The sequence below is a fragment of the Mus musculus genome, chromosome 10, assembly GCF_000001635.26.
Source record: "Mus musculus strain C57BL/6J chromosome 10, GRCm38.p6 C57BL/6J".
NCBI classification, from domain to species: domain Eukaryota; kingdom Metazoa; phylum Chordata; class Mammalia; order Rodentia; family Muridae; genus Mus; species Mus musculus.
Genome location: NC_000076.6, coordinates 86047082 through 86067566, shown reverse-complemented (window position 1 = coordinate 86067566; position 20485 = coordinate 86047082). Strand labels below are relative to the sequence as shown.

The window sequence follows — 20485 nt, the reverse complement described above, 5'->3', positions numbered from 1 at the left end:
GATGGCTTACAGTCAAGAAGTCTTGTTCTTGCAGAGGACCTAGGTTTGGTTCTAGGCATCCAATGTCATGGTCACAGCCATCTGGAATATGCATATGTAGACATACATGCAGGCAAACACACTACACATAAAATAATAAACCGTAAGGAGTAAAAAAAAAGGATATAGACTGGTTTCCTCTTCTCTTGGTTTACACACACACACAGAGCTGTGAGCTCTGGTCTCTGAGATCTCTCCACTTGCACAAAAAGCCATCCATACCCATGTGTCCCAGCTCTGGACACTGAACAAGGGTAGGAATGAAAGATGCTTCACATTTAAAAACAAACAAACAAAAAAGCCAATTTGGGTCTTCTAAATACAAGAAAACAACTTTTCACAAATGTTCCAGAAAACCTCAAACAAACAAAAAAAGATGGCTTTCAGATTTGTTTTTTGGTTTGTTTGTTTTTTTTTTTTTTCCTCAGAAACATTAGAGAATTGTTTTCCTTTGGAGTTTGGGGTGGAGTCAAGAAGAGAGGGAGTTTATTCCTGGGAATCTAAAATGTATCTTTCCCAGTAAGGGGGACAAGGGAGCAGAGATCCAAAAATATTGTCTCTGTAGTACTTGTGACACATTTGTGAGGGTGCTCAGGGGAAACACCCGGGACCTCTTCCTCTCTGATCTGGCCCAGGGAATGACCTTGCTCACTGGGAAACAATGTTTCCCTGGGGAGAGTGTGTCCACTGTTGGGGATTCCAGTTCTTGACTTCAGGTTCCTTGTAGCGGCCATTTTCCATTTCTCCGAAGAGAATGTAGAGACTGATCCGGGGCAGAAAACAATGGGTAAGGTTAAAGGAAAGAGGGACAGGCAGGGTGCTGGGAGCCCGGGAGCATTGGGGACAGACTCAAGCACCTTTGTAACTGCTGCTGGAGACTGCCCGTGACCCCAGAGGGATCCATTTAGGGACAGTTTACAGGCCCTTCTGGAATCCATACCCACACCCTAGTTTGCTTTTCAATTTCTGAGGCACTCCAGGTGCTTGTACTCAAAATCCCCTGAAAGTCACAGTCAGGAGAGTCTTAGCAGCCGCCTGAACCCTTAATTTACAGTTGACAGAAAATAGACCTGGAAAAGACAAGAGACTTCCCCCAGGCAAGTTCACAGCAGAACACAGGCCTGGAACCCTGGCTGCCTCATGTGACGTCAGAGCTGCCCAGTGCTTGCTTAGGAGGTCCCTGCTGCTATAGAACTCTCTGTCTCCTCACCACTGATGAGGAGACAGTAAAAATCCTCGAAGACTCACTCTGAGATAGGGTCCCATGTAGCCCAGGCTGCCCTCAAATTCAATATGTAGGAAAACCTTGAACCTCTGATGGCCCCTGTCTCTGCCTCCTGAATGTTGGAGTCATGGCTGCTAGGGGTGGAAGCCCCTAGCATGCAAAGTGAGTACTGTAGTCACATCTCCAGCCCAGCAAAGTGATACCTGAAGATAGTGCTGACGTCATCTATACCTGGTTCTTAGAATAGTATCCCATATATCACCAGTGCTCGGTGACACTGTACTGTCAAGCCCTCCCATGGTGAACAGAGCTTACTGCAAGAACTTCCCCCCACCCACCTCAGGACACAGGCCACCCTGACTCTGTGGGTACACATGGCCAATGATAATTCTGGGACAAAGCCCTCCAATGGGACAGTTGAGTGAGCTCAGCAAAGACATGGGTACAGAGGGGCTCCTGGGTCCTGAAGGGTTTCTGGAGGAAAGGCAGACTTGGTGTTTCATGATGGATAAGGAGTTAGCCAGGAGAGGGGTGGGCAGAGAGACCTGGGTACAGGGTCTGGCAGTGAGAATATCCAATGACCCCAGAGCTGAGCAAGGGGCAGAGTGGGTTTGTCAGGGTGAATCAGGTGACAGACAGGGGAAGACTGGATTCCAACAGTAGAGGAAAGAGGTGGTGAACACAGCCTTGTCACAGGTCTATCAAGACTTTATGTTCCCTTTAGACCATCAGCTGCTGATACCTAGTGATCAACTGACTCACATCTCTGAGCCTCAGTTTCCCCTTCTACTCCAAAAGTAGACTGACCAACATGACCTCCCATAATGCCACCCCTTCTTCCTTAAGGACAGCTGATTTCCAAGGAGAATTTCATTTTAGGCCTGTGTCCTGCCAGGAGCCCCGAGACAAATGTCTTTCCTCTTTTGTCTTCTCTGTTAACCCTGGGTCACTTCCAGCCTGTGTCAAATTTTTAGTTGTTGTTATAACTGAGCCCCCACTAGTTCCCAGTTCTGAGGACATCTTTAACCTTGGGCCAGAAGAGAGAGGGCCAGCCCCAGCCCTGGGAGGACGGTGGAGTGGGAAATGAGGGGTTGGGAAATGAGGGGGTGGAGACCGACGCCCCAAAGAAAAGTACAGAAAAGGTCAACACATGCTTCCTGGCCCCAGTCACGTTGCTGGACTCCAGCTTGTGGAGGCTGAGTTGAACTGAATCCAGGGAGGGAGCCCAGACATCAGGAAGGACCCAGCTGGGCACTTTGCATGGAGGACATTGCCATCTAGTGGTCATTCTGTGTTGAGCCCAGTGTCAACATTCCTGGAATCTGAAGCCCTCTTCAGGGTCCTTCAGCCTCCTTTGCTCCCTCCCCACTAGGTCATGGACAGTTCAATGCCCCTGATTGGAGAACACGTGGAAGAAGACAAGCAGCTAATGGCTGACCTTGTCGTTTCCAAGATGAGCCAACTCCTGGTGCCAGGGGCCACGGTGCCCTCACCTCTGAGACCTTGGGTAAGGTTCTCTTGAGAACAAAGAATAGTGGCTCTGGAATGAAAGCCCCTAGGATCCAAAGGAGATAACCCCGGGCTGGCATCATGTAGAATGGGTTGGGGACAGAGGCAGGAAGGGCCTTGCAGGGGCCCTCTCAGAGCCTCATATTCCCTAGGAAGAAAACTGTCCCATCAGCCTTTAGACAGATTGTTAGCAACATTCATCTCTGTGTTCCCATGTTGGACCTGAGCAGAGGTGTGTGCAAGAATACTTGTACACAGATGCCCTATGTCCCCAGTGCACAGGTCAATAGAAACTATTGTGTCTCAGTTTTCCCCACCCCCCAAACCAGCAATCTCACAATACACACACACACACACACACACACACACACACACACACACACACTGCTCAGGCCTTAGCAGGGACTACCAGACCAGTCTTCAAAAGTTTACCAGCTTGCTAGCCTTCTGGGAAAGCAAGTTTCAAATCTTGCCCCCAACCCCAGCCCCTCCTTATTCCACAGAAACTCATCTCTTCATAGACAGGGGGAAAGTAGTTAAACTCAAGGGGCTGTTGGGAGCCAGGGGGCGGGGGGAGGCATTTGCAGCATCCTAAAAATCTATTCTAAAAATCTATCATGAGCTACACTGAAGAATTGCGCATCATGGATTTTACATCGGTGATTTTTTTAAGGCTTATATAAGGCTTAGCCTCCCACCAGAAATACTGTAGCCACTGGCATCATTTCTCTTCTCTTGCTCTAGGGTCCACAGACTAAACCTGCAAAATCTCCAGGGCAAGGCCAGCTAGGACCTCTACTAGGACAGCCCCAGCCAAGGCCACCTCCACAAGGTAAGCCACAGGTCAGCCACAGAGAGACACTGTTTTCAATAACATTGAAATGCAGTGCAGAGGACTGTGAGGTGTCTCAGTGAGAAGAACTCCTTTTGTGCAAGCATGAAGACATGAGTTCAAATCCCCGTCACACAAGTAACAAGCTGGGCATAGGCAAACATGCCTGTAGCTACAGCACTGGAGGAAGGGAGAAACAGGCAGTTCTTGGGAACTGGCTAACGGGTTAGTCTAGCTCAAATGGTCAGCTTCAGGCTCAACAAGAGATGCTGTCCAAAGCAGTGTTTCTCAACCTGTGGGTCATAACACCTTTATGGTTGCATATCAGATATCCTGCATATCAGACATATACGTTGTGAATCATAATAGTAGCAGAATTACAGTTATAAAGTAGCAAGGTGGTCACTGAAATGTGAGGAACTAGATTAAGGGGTCACGGCATCAGGAAGGTTGAGAACCACTGGGCTAGAGTAAGGTAGGAAGCAATAGAGAAAGACACTCAGTGTCCTCTAACCTCCACGTGTACATCCAAGGGTGTGTACCTACACAGAGCAACTAAATAATAATTAAATCAATAAAAGTGCATTGCTGGAGACAATGGTTCTCTACCTTCCTGGTGCTGCAACCCTTTAACACAGTTCCTCGTGTTGTGGTAATTCTAAACCACAAAATTATGCTTGTTGCTATTTCATAACTAATTTTGCTACTGTTATGAAGTGTAATGTAAAGATCTGTGTTTTCTAGTGGTCTTAGGCAATCCCTGTGAAAGGGTTGACCACACGCACGCACGCACACACTCATGCACGCACGCACACACACACGAGGCCACGATCCATGAGAACTGCTGGTCTAGACAATCCATCCTGGTGCTTTATCCTTACTGTGTATACTCCCTCCATCTACATGATGAGGACCCTAGGAGGGATGCTGTCCTCCTGAGGTCAGGGAAGGAGTTGGAAAGAGAGAACAGAAGGATTGCTAAGTATTTAACCTGTCAGCCCCTGTGCTGGGGCCACTCCCTTCTACACTGGAATTCGTCCTCCCTACTGCTCTGTAGAGGAAGCGTTAGGGTTTCCCTGTTCCCCAGTAGGAAGTTGAAGCTTTGCCCAGGAAGGCACAATGAGAAGATGGCTGGTTTACAAGCCTGGACCTTTAAGCCTTCTGGGAAATGTTATTTCTAGCCACTAGTGGTGCCTGAGTATACATTTGTGAGCCAAGCAGCTAGAGTGAGAAAGATAAAAGAAACTCCTAACATTATACCCTCAGCTGCCAACATTATTCCTCAAAAGAGTTGCTGCTTGATAGGGGGTGGATACAGGAAGGACCACAAGAAGTGAGGGGAAGGGGCGGGGGTGTCAGGAGAATAGCTAAAGACCTCCTGGAGGAAGGCTCTCCCACGAAAGGGCTCAAGAGGAGTACCTACAAGCATGTCTCTTGCAGCAGAGGAGGGTGCTCAGCTCCGCTGCTCTGAGCCAGCTGGGGCTTCAGAACAGCTTGCCATGGGAATGCCAAGGCAGATGATCTCCTGTGGTCTTGACAGAAGGTGTCTCCTCCATTCTGTCCTGAACTTTCTAGTCACTTCTATTAAAGTGACAGATGGCTTCCTCTTCCACAGCTCTAGGAAACACAGCTCCCACTTCCTTCCCTCCCTGCCTTCATCCCTTTCAGCCTTCTCTCTCTCCTTCCTGTAAAAGCAACTTTGTCTCAGAGGCTCACTGCCTGTGTCTGCTAACCTAGGCCGCCTAGTCCTGGAAGCTTCTAGCTTCTGTACAATCTACTCCTAGAATGTTTTTCAGCATCTGGGACTTGCTGATGAATATATTCACCCTTTCTAGTTCTTTCTGATTTCTGGCTGGCTAATTCAACTCAGCTATCTGGTTCAAATTCCTCTCCAAGCTGACTGATTCAATCTGGCTTCTCTTGCCTTCTCCTGAATTGCTCTGCTTGGCTTCATACTAACTTTGGCAATGTGTTCTAATCTTCTGGTTTCTTTTCACTCTCTGGCTAGTTCCGTCATCACCTTGTTCTCTCTTCAACCTCTCTCTGTAAAAGAGAGAACAAGGTGATGACAGAACTAGGGTGATGCCCCTTCCCTTTTCTCTCTCTCCCTGCTCTTCCTTAGGTAGCCTCTCTTTCCTTGTGAGAGTTGGCATATCCTATTCTGTCAAATCTTTCTCTGATTCATCACTTTGTCTGCTACTCAATTAGACTTCACTTTCAAACATGGGTGCTTCCTTTTAGAAACTAACTTTACCTTCATGTTTGGGATTAAAGGTATATATTAAGGACCTGTCTGTATACCAGCCAGAGGAATTAAAAGTGTTCTCTAAGGCTAAACCACACCACAACTAGAAACATGGTTTTTCCAGTAAACAGCACAATCTTGGGGTTCATAGTGTGATGAAATAGCTTACAACATCTTCCTTCTTTTCCCTGTTACTTTATTTATTTAGCATAACCCTCCAGATTAACTTCCTTTCTCATATAAATGCCTTTGAAATTGACTGCCTCCCACCCTGTATACTCTAAATGTATACCCAGTAATCAAAATTATATTTAACCATGGCCTAAAATACCAATTAGGTGGCACTTTAATTCTCAATATCTGTGATCAAATACTCTTCTCTGAATATAACAAACAAGGCATGATGAGTCACACCTGTAATCCCAGCATAAACGAAGCTGAGGTAGGAGGACTGCTGTGGATTTGAGGTTAGCCTGGGCTACCAGTGAGTGCAATGTCAGGCCAGCCTGGGCTACAGTGTGAGATTCTGTCTCAAAAGGGCGAGTGGAACGCTGAGGAGACAGTTTTGATCTCACATTTCAAAACCAAATGAAACAAACAAACAAACAAACCCCTTGGTGTGGCACTGTGCTTGTAATCCTAGAGCTGGAAAGGTGGAGACTGGGGGAATCTTTGAAGCTAGTTTGTCAACTAGCCTACTTGGAGAGTTTCAGTCTTAAAAAAGAAAAATTTTGACCTCTAACCTCCATAGGCAAGTTTGTACCCATACAGCTATGTGCACAAGCACACACACACATACACACACACACACACACACACACACACACACACACACACACACATGGACAAGGAGCATGGGGCAGAGGGTTGGCATATAATAACATACCCAAAACTGTGTGCATTCTGGAGTCCAGAGTTAGCCTCCCCAGTTATTTCAGAGTCTTTCTTCCAAAAATGTATTTTATTCTCTCTAGTGACAAGTCTTCACAGTTTGAATAACTCAGATCCCTTTACAATAAAGAACAGCAGCAGTAATTGTGTGGACAGAAACCTGCTAGCCCCATACAGGGCTTGCCCACCCACTTTCCCTGTCTATGCTACGCCCACCATCCGCCCCAGGGAAAGCAGGAAGAATTTCACAAAGGGAGATTGCAGGAGTCTACCATGAGGTCAGCTTCCCCTCGTAACAAAATACCCAAAACCAACTTAAAAAGAAGAGCTTTGTTTGGGCTCCTGTTTCAGAGGTTGAATCACATGACCCTTTGTTTGGGGCCAGTGATGACACAGTACTCACAGCAGTGGAAACATGTCATAGAAGAAGACAGTTTACTTGTGGAAACAGGGAAACAGAGAGACAAGGCTTAGGCCCCCATCACCCTTTCAAGGTCATGTGCTCAGTGACCTACCTTCCATTAAGCCCTGGCCCTTCTACTTTATCCCCAGAGTGACACAAACCTGGATGAAGCCCCTCACACATAGAGCTTTGGGGGCCTTTTAGACACAAACTAAAGCAAACCCTGTATAGTGAACAGTCACGTTCTGGAGGAGTAGATACGTTCAGTCCAGTCCTGGTCTCACCACCTTTCAGGTTTAGCTAAGTGATAACGCCCCTGACAAAGCTCAAGTTCCTCGTGACAATGAAAGAAATAACCGCTTCCAAGCATATAAGCTAACGATGACGGCCATTAGAAAGGGATCCAGCAAAGAGGTGGTATCTGGAGGACTTCAGCTCTCACTAGTAAGTCACGATTAATAACAACTACACGGCTCTTACTATTAATACCTGCTGTCTTGTAAACAATTCTAATAGACTAATAGATTGCTCTTCATGGTTGTCACTAGCAACCCTTCTGACACACGTAGCCCTCCTCCCCTCCAACCTGACAATACCATACTTACAAATAGTACTAAAGCCGGGCGTGGTGGCACAGCCTTTAATCCCAGCACTCGGGAGGCAGAGACAGGCGGATTTCTGAGTTCGAGGCCAGCCTGGTCTACAGAGTGAGTTCCAGGACAGCCAAGGCTATACAGAGAAACCCTGTCTCTAAAAACCAAAACCAAAAAAAAACCAAATAGTACCAAACTCTGTATTCACTGCCCTACTGAGCCCCTAGTCCTGCCCCCTCCTTCCCCTCTCTGGCCAGAATTTTTAAAACCACTTTTGAATGGCAGCCCTTTAAAAGACAGAGAGCTAGTGTGTTCTGAGATTCTCTCTGGCCCAGAGGAAAAGCATACTTGATAAAGAGAGATTATTTTAAGGAACATGTGGCTAAACACTATGTGAGTGAGTTAAAAAATAATCAATTTAAAACCAATTAAAGTAATTAAAGGAAACACTCAGTGAATTAACATTCAGACCAAAAATAACAAGGCTAATTTTAAAACATTTTCACCAGTTTCTATAAATAACAAGACACATTATGAACTTGTTTTGAACTTACTTTCAAACTCAGTGAGGATGAAGTTTTCTTTTAATAAACTTTATCTTTTTAGGATCAATTAATTCTGTGCTTAGGAAAAATCTTGTGTGTGTGTGTCTGTGTGTGTGTGTAGATAGATAGATAGATAGATAGATAGATAGATAGATAGATAGATAGATAGATAGATAGATAGATAGATCAAATAAAAAATACTAAGTTGCTTGCTTTGCCAAAAGCTGTAAGAAATAGACAAAGTATCTCTTGATGGATCCCAGTGGTAATAGTTAATGAGTTATTGAACCAGGACACAGATTTTAGATGAAAGGAGAAAACAGATGTTTTGTTTGACCTGCAGTGAGTTGAGACAACAAAAATGTAGTCAACATACAAAACTCATAAAACTTTTACTTAAACATCTGGATTTTATCTTCAGTCTCCCACCCCTACTCCTGGTCAGTTTTTAGCCTCTCTAGAAAGCACAGATGTTCTAGAAATACCCGACACATTTTCCTTCCCAGCATGCCGTGGTGATTAGTAAGAGATGTTCCCTTGGTCACAGAGGGACTTACCAATTGTCCCCTTTTGCATTTCCACAGAGACAAGAATCCATTCGTGTTTTCCTTGTTTATTTCTTAGGAAGAGGGTGAGAACTATGTCTTACACCGAGTGGGAATCAAGTCTTGGTATTTGAGATAGTGTCTCACTCGAAAGAGAGACTGGACTGAAGCTCACTGTCCAGCCAAGGCTAGCCTCCAGCTTTCCACAGTCCTCCTGCCTCCGCTTCCTAAGTACTGGGATTACAAGTTACTATGAGTTGCTGTGCTTGACTCTATACACCTTCCTGATTGATTACCTCTCGCTTTTTGCAATAGGACTTCATCCCTATTACATCAAATCTTTACCTATGACCTCTTTACAGTCACATGGAGGGTTAAGGCATCAGCATTTGAATGTAAAGAAACATGTTTCTATCTATAGCACCATCTCAATCCCTATCCTGACCCCATGGCCCCGTGAATCCATCCAAACACTCGAGTGTGAGGCCTGCTTGTCAAATGTGCAACATCCCAGGGTTTCTCTGTTACATGACTCTGTACATTAATGCTAAAATGAAAAGCAAGCACGTGCTATCTTATAAGCTGCCTTTTCTCTGTTTAGTGGTGTATATTTGGCATATACTGTCGACAGGTCAGTTAAAGGTACCCTGTCACACCATGTGACAACCATTCCAGACTCCATTATCTAGACGCTTTCTTGTGGCTGCTTTTGTTTTGACAAATGGCCTTATGTTGCCCAGGCAGGCCTTGAATTCTCTACGTCATCAATGAAGACTTTGAACTCCTGATCTTCTTGCCTCTGCCTTCTGAATACTGGGATTGCTGGCATGCCCCACCATGCCTAACCATGCTGAGAATCATTAATAGGGCTTTGTGCTTACTAGACAAGTACTCTACCAACTGAACTATGTCCCCAGCCATCTAGATGTTTCTTGATGTTCCTTAGCCACCTTCCCTGAGGTCTGGCATCTATCTTGTTTTTAGTTATAAACAACATGTTTATGTAAACATGTATTAAGTGCACAGTCACATTTATTCCCCAGCAAGTTGAAATTTAACTCTTTCTTCATCTTGTAGGGGGCCCTCGTCAGGCTCAGTCTCCTCAGCCTCCCAGATCTAGGAGTCCATCCCAACAGCGACTCTCGCCACAAGGCCAGCAGCCTGTGAGTCCCCAGTCAGGCTCTCCACAGCAGCAAAGGTCACCGGGGTCTCCACAGCTATCCCGGGCATCCGGTGGCAGTTCTCCAAACCAGGCCTCCAAGCCAAGTGCCAGCCTCAGTTCACACAACCGGCCTCCAGTGCAGGGACGCAGCACCTCCCAGCAGGGTGAAGAGCCTCAAAAATCAGCATCACCCCACCCCCACCTCAAGTAAGTATTTGGGAGTCTTAATGGGTATAGAGTTGGAATGCGCCCAAAGACGAGCTGACTCGGGGGGCCCAGCAAGGCCTTGCCTAGGAGTCACACAGTGGGAAGTGGACCTTCAGGGTGGACCAGCAATTTGAGAGTACAGATTAGGTCGCACATCCTCATGATCCCTGGATCAGTCAGCACTCGCTGTGTAACAAACAAACTCAAATTTATGCAGCTGAAGAACCACAGTTTTCTGGCTGCCCTAATTTCCTTTCTGTTGCTGTGATAAAACATTTCAGCGAAAAACACTTTTTAGAGGGTCTGGAGGGATAGATAGCTCGGGGGGAGGGGGGATAACAGCACTGGTTAAGAGCAGTCTTCCAAGCTGGGGAAGGACTGAAAGCCCAGAAGTAGATGCAAACACCACAGGAAGACTAACAGAGTCAGCAGACCTGGAGTCCTGGGAACTCTCAGAATCTAAGCCACCAACCAAAGAACAAACACGGGCTGGGACGAATCCCTTGCCACCTCCCCTCCCCACTCCCCCCACACATACATAGCAGTCAGGCAGCTCAGGCTTCTTGGCTGCCTTGGCTGGCCTCAGTGGGAGAGGACGTGCCTAATCTGGCAGAGACTTGATATTGGGGGCGGGGGGAGGGGTCACCCTCTCAGAGGAGAAGGGGAGAGGGATGGAGGAAGGGACTCAGTGAAAGAGGGACCAGGAGTAGGAGCAGCCTTTGGAATATAAACAAACAAATTAATTTTTTTTTAAAGAAAGCACTCTTCCAGAGGACCATAGTTCAGTTCCCAGCACCCACATGGTGGCTAACATCCATCTCTAACTCCATTTCCACAAGATGCGACACCCTCTCCTGGCTTCCATGAGCACTGCATGCATCCGTCACCCTCTCCTGGCCTCCATGAGTACTACATGAATGTGATGCACACAGATCCATGCATGCAAACTACACATACACATAAAATATAAATAAAAGCTTTTAAAAACGATTTTCTAAAAGACGTAGGGAGGAGGGGATCTGTTTTGGCTTCCAGGTCACAGTTCATATTGAGAGAAATCAGGAAAGAAACTTGACCAGGAACTTGACGTAGTAACTATGGAAGAATGCTATTTGCAAACGTGCTCCCTGACGCATGCTTAGCTAGCTTTCTCACACAGCCCAAAACCACCTGTCCAGTGAATGATGCTGCTTACAGAGGCTGGACCCTCCTGCATCTATCAACAAGCAAGGCACTTCTCCACAGACATGCTCAGGGACACCTCTGATCTGGACTGCCACGGACCCTCAACTGAGACAAGAGCTCTAGAACAGGAACTGCCTGACTTCTCAGCCAATTCTGGGAAATCTGAGGGGAAAACTGGAGTCTGGCCTATCCAACTGTGGCTGACATGCCCCACAAAACACAGAGCAACCTGGGATGGAGGGACGCTTATAAGCAGTGCATGCTCCCTGCTTCTTGCTAGAAGGCCTATCTAAGCCAAATACTTGTCCCTAGGAACCCCAATTTCTGTACCTAAGAAGGGCAATACTACGCACCTTGCAAGTTCTAGGCTAGCATCATGTTCACACTGCAATGCCTGATTTCTGGTCTCACCATCTTTTAATGACCCCGTGCTCAGCCAGCAGGCTTCAGGGCCAGCCCCAGACTCATTTCCTTGGGAGCTCCAGCCTTGACCATCCCAAACTTTTTGCTTTCTGTTTCAGCAAATCTCAGTCCCTGACTAACAGCCTCAGCACATCAGATACCTCCCATCGAGGGACCCCAAGTGAAGATGAGGCCAAGGCTGAGACAATCCGCAACCTGAGGAAGTCCTTCGCCAGTCTCTTCTCTGACTAGCCCCTATCCAGGCTGGAAGACAGGCAGGCAGGCAAGAAGACTCGATCACTGGAGCCTTTCTCTGGTTCCCTCCTTCTCAGCCTTGGTTCCCAACGGAAATATGCTTCCTAAAGATGCAGGAACTGATGATCTACAGCCATTCCCCCCTCCTTGACCATGACATTCCAATGCTGTCTGACTGAATGGTAGCCTTGGGAGCCCCTAGGTTCCTCAACACGGGCCCTCTAGACAGACAAGGCATCACTACATCCACCATATGCCTGCTCCCCTGTCGCCGGTACCAAGTGAGATGTCTGTGTGGCTTGTTTTTGCAGTCTTATTAGTATTTTGCTTGCCTTTGGGCAGAGGCCCTCTTCTAGGCCTTGACTCACCTTCATCAAATGCATACATTATAGTCGGACCTCAGCAACACAAGAGGCAATACTTTTTAATGGTGGTTTTGCAAACAGAAATAGGGAAGCCCAGCCTGGGAGCCCACTACTCACCTGAAGCTAACTAATGCCATCCCTGCTGGGGGTAGGCTGACAAAGGCCCCCATCACAGCTGGCCCTCATGGTGACCTTGATGTCAATAGAAAGAAGCTAGACCCTATGCAACAAGTGGGACCTTTCAGAACAGGACAGAGGAAAACCCACAGAGCCAACAGCAGGAATCCAGAGGAGAGAGCTTGTGTTCCCAGGGGAGAGGGACGCAGGAGGATTGTGCCTGTCTGACCTCACACAGAATCTGTTCTTTTTCATCCTTAAGGCTAGATGGGAACCCAGAGAAAGTGGATGGCTCCCTGTCACAGGATCAGAAGACACAGTGATGGCTCAGCATCCTACCTGCTCTGAAAGAGGAGTTAGTAGGTCACTCAGTTTATAGTGGGAGATCCTTTAAAAACAGGGTGTGTGGTTTCTTTAGGAGCTACTGAAGCCTTTTGGAATTTCTTCCAGAAAAAGTTCCACTCCAACCTTGTTGTCGGCGTAGCCACGATGACTACGATGGTTTGCTGCAGAGCTAGGCAAAGTGGTCCTGATTCCCTTTCCAGTGGTCTTTCCCCTGCACCAGATGGCCTCCCAGGACCACATCACCAAGCACCTGGTGCTAGGAACATTGTAGGTGCCAGAAGCCGCCTCCTGGTCCCCAGACAGACCCAGAACATCAGAACAGAGCCATGTTCCTCTCTATACAGCCCCTGTGGCCTCCCGAGGCGTGCCCTCGCTGCACTGTCTGAGGCAGGGGAGTTATTAACTGAAGAAGCGTCTGGTTATGCTTGAGTTCTGCACATTGCTTGGTGATCATCTGAGGCCTCCTTGGGTCTCCAGGAGCATAGAGGCCATCACTATGATTTCTGGGGACTTTGTTTTCTTGAAACAATCTCACTCAGCAACTCAGGCTGGCATAGAATATATTATGTAGCCCACACAAGTCTCAAACTCAGCGATTCTCCTGCTTTATCAGCCTCCCAAGTGCTGAGATTACATTTATGAACCACCACGCCCAGCAAGCAATCCATCACTTTTGGGTCCTCCCAGCCCAGACATGAGTGGCAGAAACAAAGGGTAAAGACCCTGTCCTGCCTTGGACCACTTAGACCCCTGCATTTCTGCAGAATGCACCTTCCAGCTGGTTTCCAGCAGGGATCAGCTCAGTATAAAAAGTGGTAGCTTTGCCACTGGCTGCTAGAGATCCGGTTAGCCCTCAAGGTCATCCTCTCTCTCCTTACCTCTTCCCTCTCCCTCTTGATCAAGTCAGTGTTGAGAGCAAGCGTACTGGAGTTATTTCAGAAGCCCTCCTTGGCCTCCCTTTCCATATCCTTGGTTTGGAGTGATAAGTTGCAGCTGTGATGTAGGATCATGTAGGTCCCGTGACTGCTGAGGCCATCATTTGGAGCTGCACATACAGGACTTAGGCCCAATTGAAATTGACCAGAATCAACAGTAAATAGGCTGTGGTGTTAAGGTGTAGAGGCCCTCCCAGTACCAAGAAAGCCCAGCCTGTTTTATTGCTAACCTCCAGGAATTCAGTGTGAGGAGGACAGTCCCCGAGCATGGCCACACCCAGCCTGCCCACATCTCCCTCATTTTACTCAACTGCTCTTCTATCGCAGGATGAGGCTGCAAAAGCTTCCAGAATGCTTTTGGAGGCTAATGGGGATGACCCAGCACGTGGTGAGACACATGGCACAACTGCCAGTGCAATCTCCTAGACACATCTGCTCCCTGGTAAGGGAGGAAGTCTGGAGGCCAGCACCCCCCAAGCCATACTTTAGGTAGGTCAACCAAAGGAGAAAGAAGATCAGTCTGTGAGTCCACAGAACACTGCTTCTTCCTCCTGCCCCTCCCTCCCTCCTCTGCGCTTAGCTCTTGCACCTTTCTCTAGAGCCTCTGAAGAATGCGAGGGGAGACAGAAGGAAGGAGTGTGGTGTGGGAAGTAAGATTTGAAGTATCAAAAGAGAGTCTGTGAAGTGAGCTCCACAGAAGAGGATGTGGATGCTAATGCCTGGGTAATGACCTGAATGAGCACATTAGGACGTAACAGCCTAAAGCCCCATTACCTCATCTCGGACGGTAACTCTTGCTAGTTCCTGATATTTGCTTCAGTGACAGTCTGCTTCCCCACCAGATCCTGAGAAGCCAGGCCTTGCTCATGGGGCATGTGTGGAGGAAAATCAGAACACCAGCGGCACAGAAGCTCCTGACAATGACAGCTGAAGTTGCTCCTGAAGCGTACTCCCGTGCACACACACACACACACACACACACACACACACACACACACACACACTGACAGACACAGAGATAAAAACAGAGACAGGCAGGCCAGCAGGCAGACACTGACAGACAGGCAGGCAGGCAGGCAGACAGATGGACGGACGGACAGGTAGACAGGAGAACTTTGCATTCTGAACAAGGGTGAGAGGCACGCTTTGAGTGACTTAAGAACACAGGGAACATCGGTGGCAGCCATCACTCTACAGCACTCTCAGCCTTGTCTAAATGATAGAACAGCTCCTGACACACAGTGGAGTAAAAACCAACAGCAGGAAGTTTCTCAAAATGTAGGCCATGGCCCTGGACATAACTACTTATAAAGGCCCAGAAAACTTTGCTTCAGAGCACAGCACATTGAACTTGTAGTTAGAGAGCTCAAAGCCTGCAGCTGGATCAGCCCGCTGAGACTGGGCTGCATTCTGAAGCCGGGTGGGGAGCAATATATGTCAATCACCAGCCTTGCTAAGGACCCGTTCCTTTGACAGGCAGAACCAGTGGCTCCATAAATGACCATGTGGCCAAAATACTCTCATAGTCTGCCCTTTAAAATATCTCAGCAATCGATGACATCCCTCCAGGATCTCAACTACAGTAACACAAATGTCTTTCAAAATCTAAACCAGGCCAGGCATCCTGATTTTTATAACCATGCAAGTATGTCTACATCCATGATGCAACACTAGACTGTGGCCAGCACTTTTATCTAATTTCCAACTGGCCTGGGAATGAAAACAGAAGCCAAGACTATAGATACATGTCCGTCCAGTGGAGCCCACATCTCTCTCCAACGGACTGTTGTTCCCATAGCCTGGTACATGTCGCTCTGAAACCTGGTAACCCTCAGTAACTGTGACATTTAGAGGTAGAAAAGGGCAAAAGGAACAGGGTAGGGCCATTGTAAATAGAATCTGAAAGGTTTTATTTATTGGGTTCTGCTCTTTTACAATTTTGACCCAAACAATAGCATTTTCCTTCCAAGCTGACCTAATGAAGCCGAGACACAACAAAGACCTATTCAATTTGTACACAATGACCAAGGACTTCCAAACACGACCCCAAAAGACACCTCAAGGCCGCCACAGCACACTTCCTCCAGACCTGTCCCATGATTAGATGATGCTGCTTGGACTTTGGCTGGTGGCGAATCAACTTTCAAGGCACAGAATACCCACACCATTTCTCTTTCCCCAATGCTTCTGGGCTGCTGCGTCCACTCTAGCATGCACTTGGTCTATTCCTCAAGTATCAGGTGTGGCAGTTCTTCAGTATAACTTTAAAGGAAAATCAACTGAAAACTCCATGCAAGGGAATCGCCACTGCCTCCAGGAAGTTCTCATGTGACTATCCAGCACCAGGGGGCGAGCTGGCTGGGCACCTGGGGGCTGGCACAGCAGCACCAGGAGAGCAGGCTGGCTGGGCACCTGGGGGCTGGCACAGCAGCACCAGGGGATCGAGCTGGCTGGGCACCTGGGGGCTGGCACAGGAGCTTGGAGCAGCTGCTCAGTGCCCGTTAGGTACTCAGGATTCTCTTTAGGTTACTCTCCTAGAAAATTAGGAAAATAATGACATGTATGTGACAGATTAAGAATGGAAAATGGATGGTTTCTTAAGTTGAGAAACTCACCTGGAATTAAACAGAAATATGAGTAAAAAGAGAAAATAGAAAAAAACAAACAAACAACAAAACAAAACCACTACTAGACCCAGAAAAGGAAGCGGACTTCTACAAGAGAGCCTCACAGACTCTACTGATCAAATGTAGCGCGGCTTTGTAAACAAGGCCCCAGGGCCTTGCGTGAGGACCAGCTCCCAACAGCAGGCCCTTCTCTTCTGCTTTGTTCAGCCTCATAAAACAGCTTGGTGGTTCATTTAGTGTCTTCAGAAGTGGTGAACGACTGCAGGTTAGTCGCAGGCACTGGTTAAGCCAGCCTTGCAAGTATGGACAAGGGGTAACATAACTATCACCAGGACCAGTCCATTCCCTTCAAGAGAGCTTGCACATGTATCTCTAGGCTTCTTATCCCAGAGCCAAGTCAGCTGATAGAATTAACCTGGTGGCAGATGCTGTCCTAAACCACAGTAGCTGATTAAACTGTTTAATGTTTAGACTTTAATAGGAGGAGGCACTTTGGGCTTGATTGAAGACAAATGGGAAGGCTGGGTGGCAAGCAAGCCAAACTGGTCTATTTAGGAGCATAAAAGACACAGAACCTCTTTTGTGTTCCCACAAAGCATGAGCCCAGATTGATAAACATGCACACCCAGGCTTCATATGCAGATCTAACTGGTAGATCTAGAGAAGAAAGCAAAAACACCCAGAGGTGGTCATCAAGTCTTGAGAAGTTAAACACTTTTCATACCCAACACTTCATTTTACTTTGGAATATCAGAAAAATAAGAGTTAACAACTCACATGGGATTTCCAATAGAGAAAAAAAGAAGTCATATCAAATCAAATCTTTAGGGTCTCGATAGATCGGTCGGTGTTTGCAGTACAAGCACAAGGACCTGCATTTGATTCTCAGGAGCCATGCTGAAAAGCCGGGCAGGGCAGTGAGCACTTAGAACCTCAACCCTGGTAACATAAAGAGAGATAGAGACTTGCCTAGCATACTGCAATACCCTTATCCATGCAAGAGTTTACAAAACACCACCAGCACTAGAGCACAGCAGAGGACCTGTCTAGCTCTTCTCCAAGGCTCAAATAGGCAGATAGGAAGAAAACAGACCTTGGAACAACTCTGAACAGAAGAAGGAGAAGGACTATCCGACTCTGCCAGGTAAGAATTACAGAGATATGTATGGCCTCAGCAACTGAGAGGAACTAGGAAAAAAGAGCTACAGAATTCAGGATTTTTACACAGGGAGCCACAAGTTGGAAAGGGCTCTTCCCAAGACTGAATTATTACCAGCCATGACAAATGGGCATTTTCCACTTACAGTGCTAAGGGAAGGAGACTCAGATCCTATTACTAAAAGTGACTACTGGAGAACTTAGGGGCCGAGAAAGATGTGAGGCTACTACAAGTCAATGCGCCGGGGCTGCACCATTCTCAAGCGCTTGCCATGGGCTTCTAGGCTGTCCTGCTCCCATTACAGTGCATGGAGATGACATCAACAAAGCCATGCAGTGAACAAGCTACTGCCAAGCCAAGATCTCACTCAGTATCAGCAATACGTAAAGCTCCAAAGCCCAATGACAAGGATGTGTGCGAGACGTTCAAAGCTTCTCAATATAAAATTAACTGCTAGTCAAGGGGAAAGTTTTGAGGACTCTTAATAAAAATTTTTGAGTGGTACCTAAGTTTAGGTTTAGAGCACTCTGCCAATAATCTTAAACTGGAGACTTGCAACATCTGCCAGTTACGCCTAGTGAGACTGACACCAGCACCATCAGGACCTCCCAGGGCCCATTTGGAAATGACTTATATTCTGAAAACTTGTATTTGGTGCTCTGGTCATCACTGCTTCCCATGCTAACATTCAGCCACACACACACACACACAAACACACATGTACACATACACACATACTACATGGGGCAACCTAACATTCATCCACAAAAGCATGTTCTGAAATAGACTCTAGATCAATCAAAACTTCAGGGTGACCCCTTTAGCCACACTTAAATGAAGCCTAAAGCATTCAGTGGACATTAAGACTGTCCTGTAGATCATAGAAACATAATGTTAAAGGTCACATCACCTCTGGCCTCTAGAATATCAAACAATTTTCTTCACTGTGATGCAAAGACTCAAAACACATGTAGCAAAGTCTCACTTGCATACAGGACTCAAAATATCCCTGCAGCACATATTCCAAGCCATTTCCTAATATGCAAACAGGTTTTTAAAAACAGGAAGACATTGGCACTATTCCTATTTTCTGCAGATGCTAATAGCATTTTATTCCTGTGCAGCAGTTCCAATTTAAATGTGTCACTATAGCATGTTCCTATAGTTATTTGTATTAAGTGTTTGGGCTTTTTCTTGTTGTAGAATAAATAAATGTTGAATTTTGAGTATTTTAAGTCCGAAAATCATAACAATCTCCCAGCAAGAGGGGGCTGTCCTGAACAAGTGCCTCACCTGACAGCACATAAAGGACGCTGCTGTTAAGACTGTCTCTGATACCAAAACACAAGGGGGAAGCTTAGGTGGTAATGTGTCTGTACCAACCCAGTGGTCTTCGGAACCCTTGAAGTTCCTCACAGAACCCAGAAAGCTGCTAAGGAAAGGGTTGGGCTCACTGAGTTCGAGCGCACTAGTTCCACTTGTATCATGCTGTAAGTTGAGCTTTCACCCGACTGAGCACCAACGATAAAAACACACTTCCTATAATCAACCACCCTTCACACTGAGAAGCATCCTGATAATTTTCAAATACACAAATTCACGGTGTGATTAATGTTTTCCTACTAAATACATCCTTAAAAAAAGTCAAGTCTGCCATACAATTTTTACTTTTACTAATATAACACAAAACATTATCAATACCACAATCTCCATCCCAGAGGTGAACCAGAGGGGAGAGACCAGCAGTCACCTATTCCCAAGCTGACCCCTCTTTGAGCAACCTTGTCCTTGGTGCCCACAGAACCAGAAACCGACAGCAGAGATCAGCATCCAAGGAAACAGCATCCAGTTTCCATAAAGTCTCCAAATTGGTCACAGGAATGGCAGCCGGCTGTCAGCTGACCTACCCCTGCCGGGTCTGAAGGGAAATCTGTTGTTGGGGATAGCTCTTCCTGGCAAGAGGGAGTGAGGTCCTGGAAGTGGGTCAACAGGGTCAAAACGTGGTCTGAGTGGACGGAACTGACCAGGAAGCTCCCCGGGCCTTGGGATAAGTGAGGTGACTGGGTCCCCAACACTAGGCAGTATCGGCCTCTCATCATATTCACCACCAATGATTCCTGGAGGAAGCAGCGAGGTGGGAAGGTAGGCCCTGGGGTAGACGGGAATGGGACAAAATGGGATAGGGTGGGCTGATGGTAGGAACATTGCATGCCGCATCCTCTGAGCCTCTTTTCTTTGTATGTGCTTCTTTCTATACAACTGTAGAAAAAAACCAGGGTGGGGGGGTGGCGGGAGGGGAGAGACAAAAGATATGGTGAGCGGTGGAGATCATCCCAAGCTCTAAGCTACGTCACTGCATAAAGTCATCTGCATTTCTCTTTCTCACACTCTATGCAAACATGGCAGACACATAATAGAATGGTTGCCAGCTTCTACCACACGGAGAGCCTTGACTCCAGACGCAGTGAGCTCTGATCTTTACTTTGCTGCACAGTGACTGTCTAATCTGAGGTATCAATAAACCCAAAACAGGAAAACTCAGTGGCATATATTTTTAAGAATGAAATCTAGCATTCCATGTCTAACATAGGCTTAGCTGAGCCTTTCTGGGCATGAAATTTAAGGATTTGTTGAAAACATCATGTTATAAATAATATTCTGGTACAACAGGCAACTTCCTGTTTTTCATCCCTAGTAGATTGCAATTTAAACCATGCATAAGTGACCATTTTAAAGGGCAGAACATAGACTCAAGAACAATACTGTATATTCTGCAAGCAGCTGAGGGCTTTTATTCAGTTATTTTTTTCTTGAGTCCTTCAGCCCAAAGAGTTTTCCTCAGGCCTACCAGTGATTTTTATAGTCACATTCTGCAAATAAAACCATGCATCTTATTCTT

At 46.7% G+C, this 20485-nt stretch overlaps 2 protein-coding genes across 10 annotated transcripts in view; one reads left to right on the top strand and one right to left on the bottom strand.

The window, feature by feature from the left end:
- Positions 1-18821, top strand: part of Syn3 (synapsin III) — a 450181-nt gene extending 431360 nt beyond the window's left edge. For all 5 annotated transcript variants that reach the window (XM_006513699.4, NM_013722.3, XM_006513698.3 and 2 more), the window contains 4 exons: positions 2637-2771; positions 3518-3605; positions 9905-10196; positions 11903-18821. In XM_006513699.4, the coding sequence (XP_006513762.1) occupies positions 2637-2771; positions 3518-3605; positions 9905-10196; positions 11903-12035 (648 nt within the window). In that variant the 3' untranslated portion in view covers positions 12036-18821. The remainder of the gene's footprint in view (positions 1-2636; positions 2772-3517; positions 3606-9904; positions 10197-11902) is intronic.
- Positions 15694-20485, bottom strand: part of Fbxo7 (F-box protein 7) — a 31425-nt gene continuing 26633 nt past the window's right edge. For 2 of the 5 annotated variants that reach the window (XM_017314077.2, XM_011243556.3), the window contains one exon: positions 19231-19845. In XM_017314077.2, the coding sequence (XP_017169566.1) occupies positions 19459-19845 (387 nt within the window). In that variant the 3' untranslated portion in view covers positions 19231-19458. Of the gene's footprint in view, positions 19846-20485 lie in introns of all 5 variants that reach the window. The other 3 variants (NM_153195.2, NM_001310745.1, NM_001347151.1) reach the window with 2 other exon arrangements.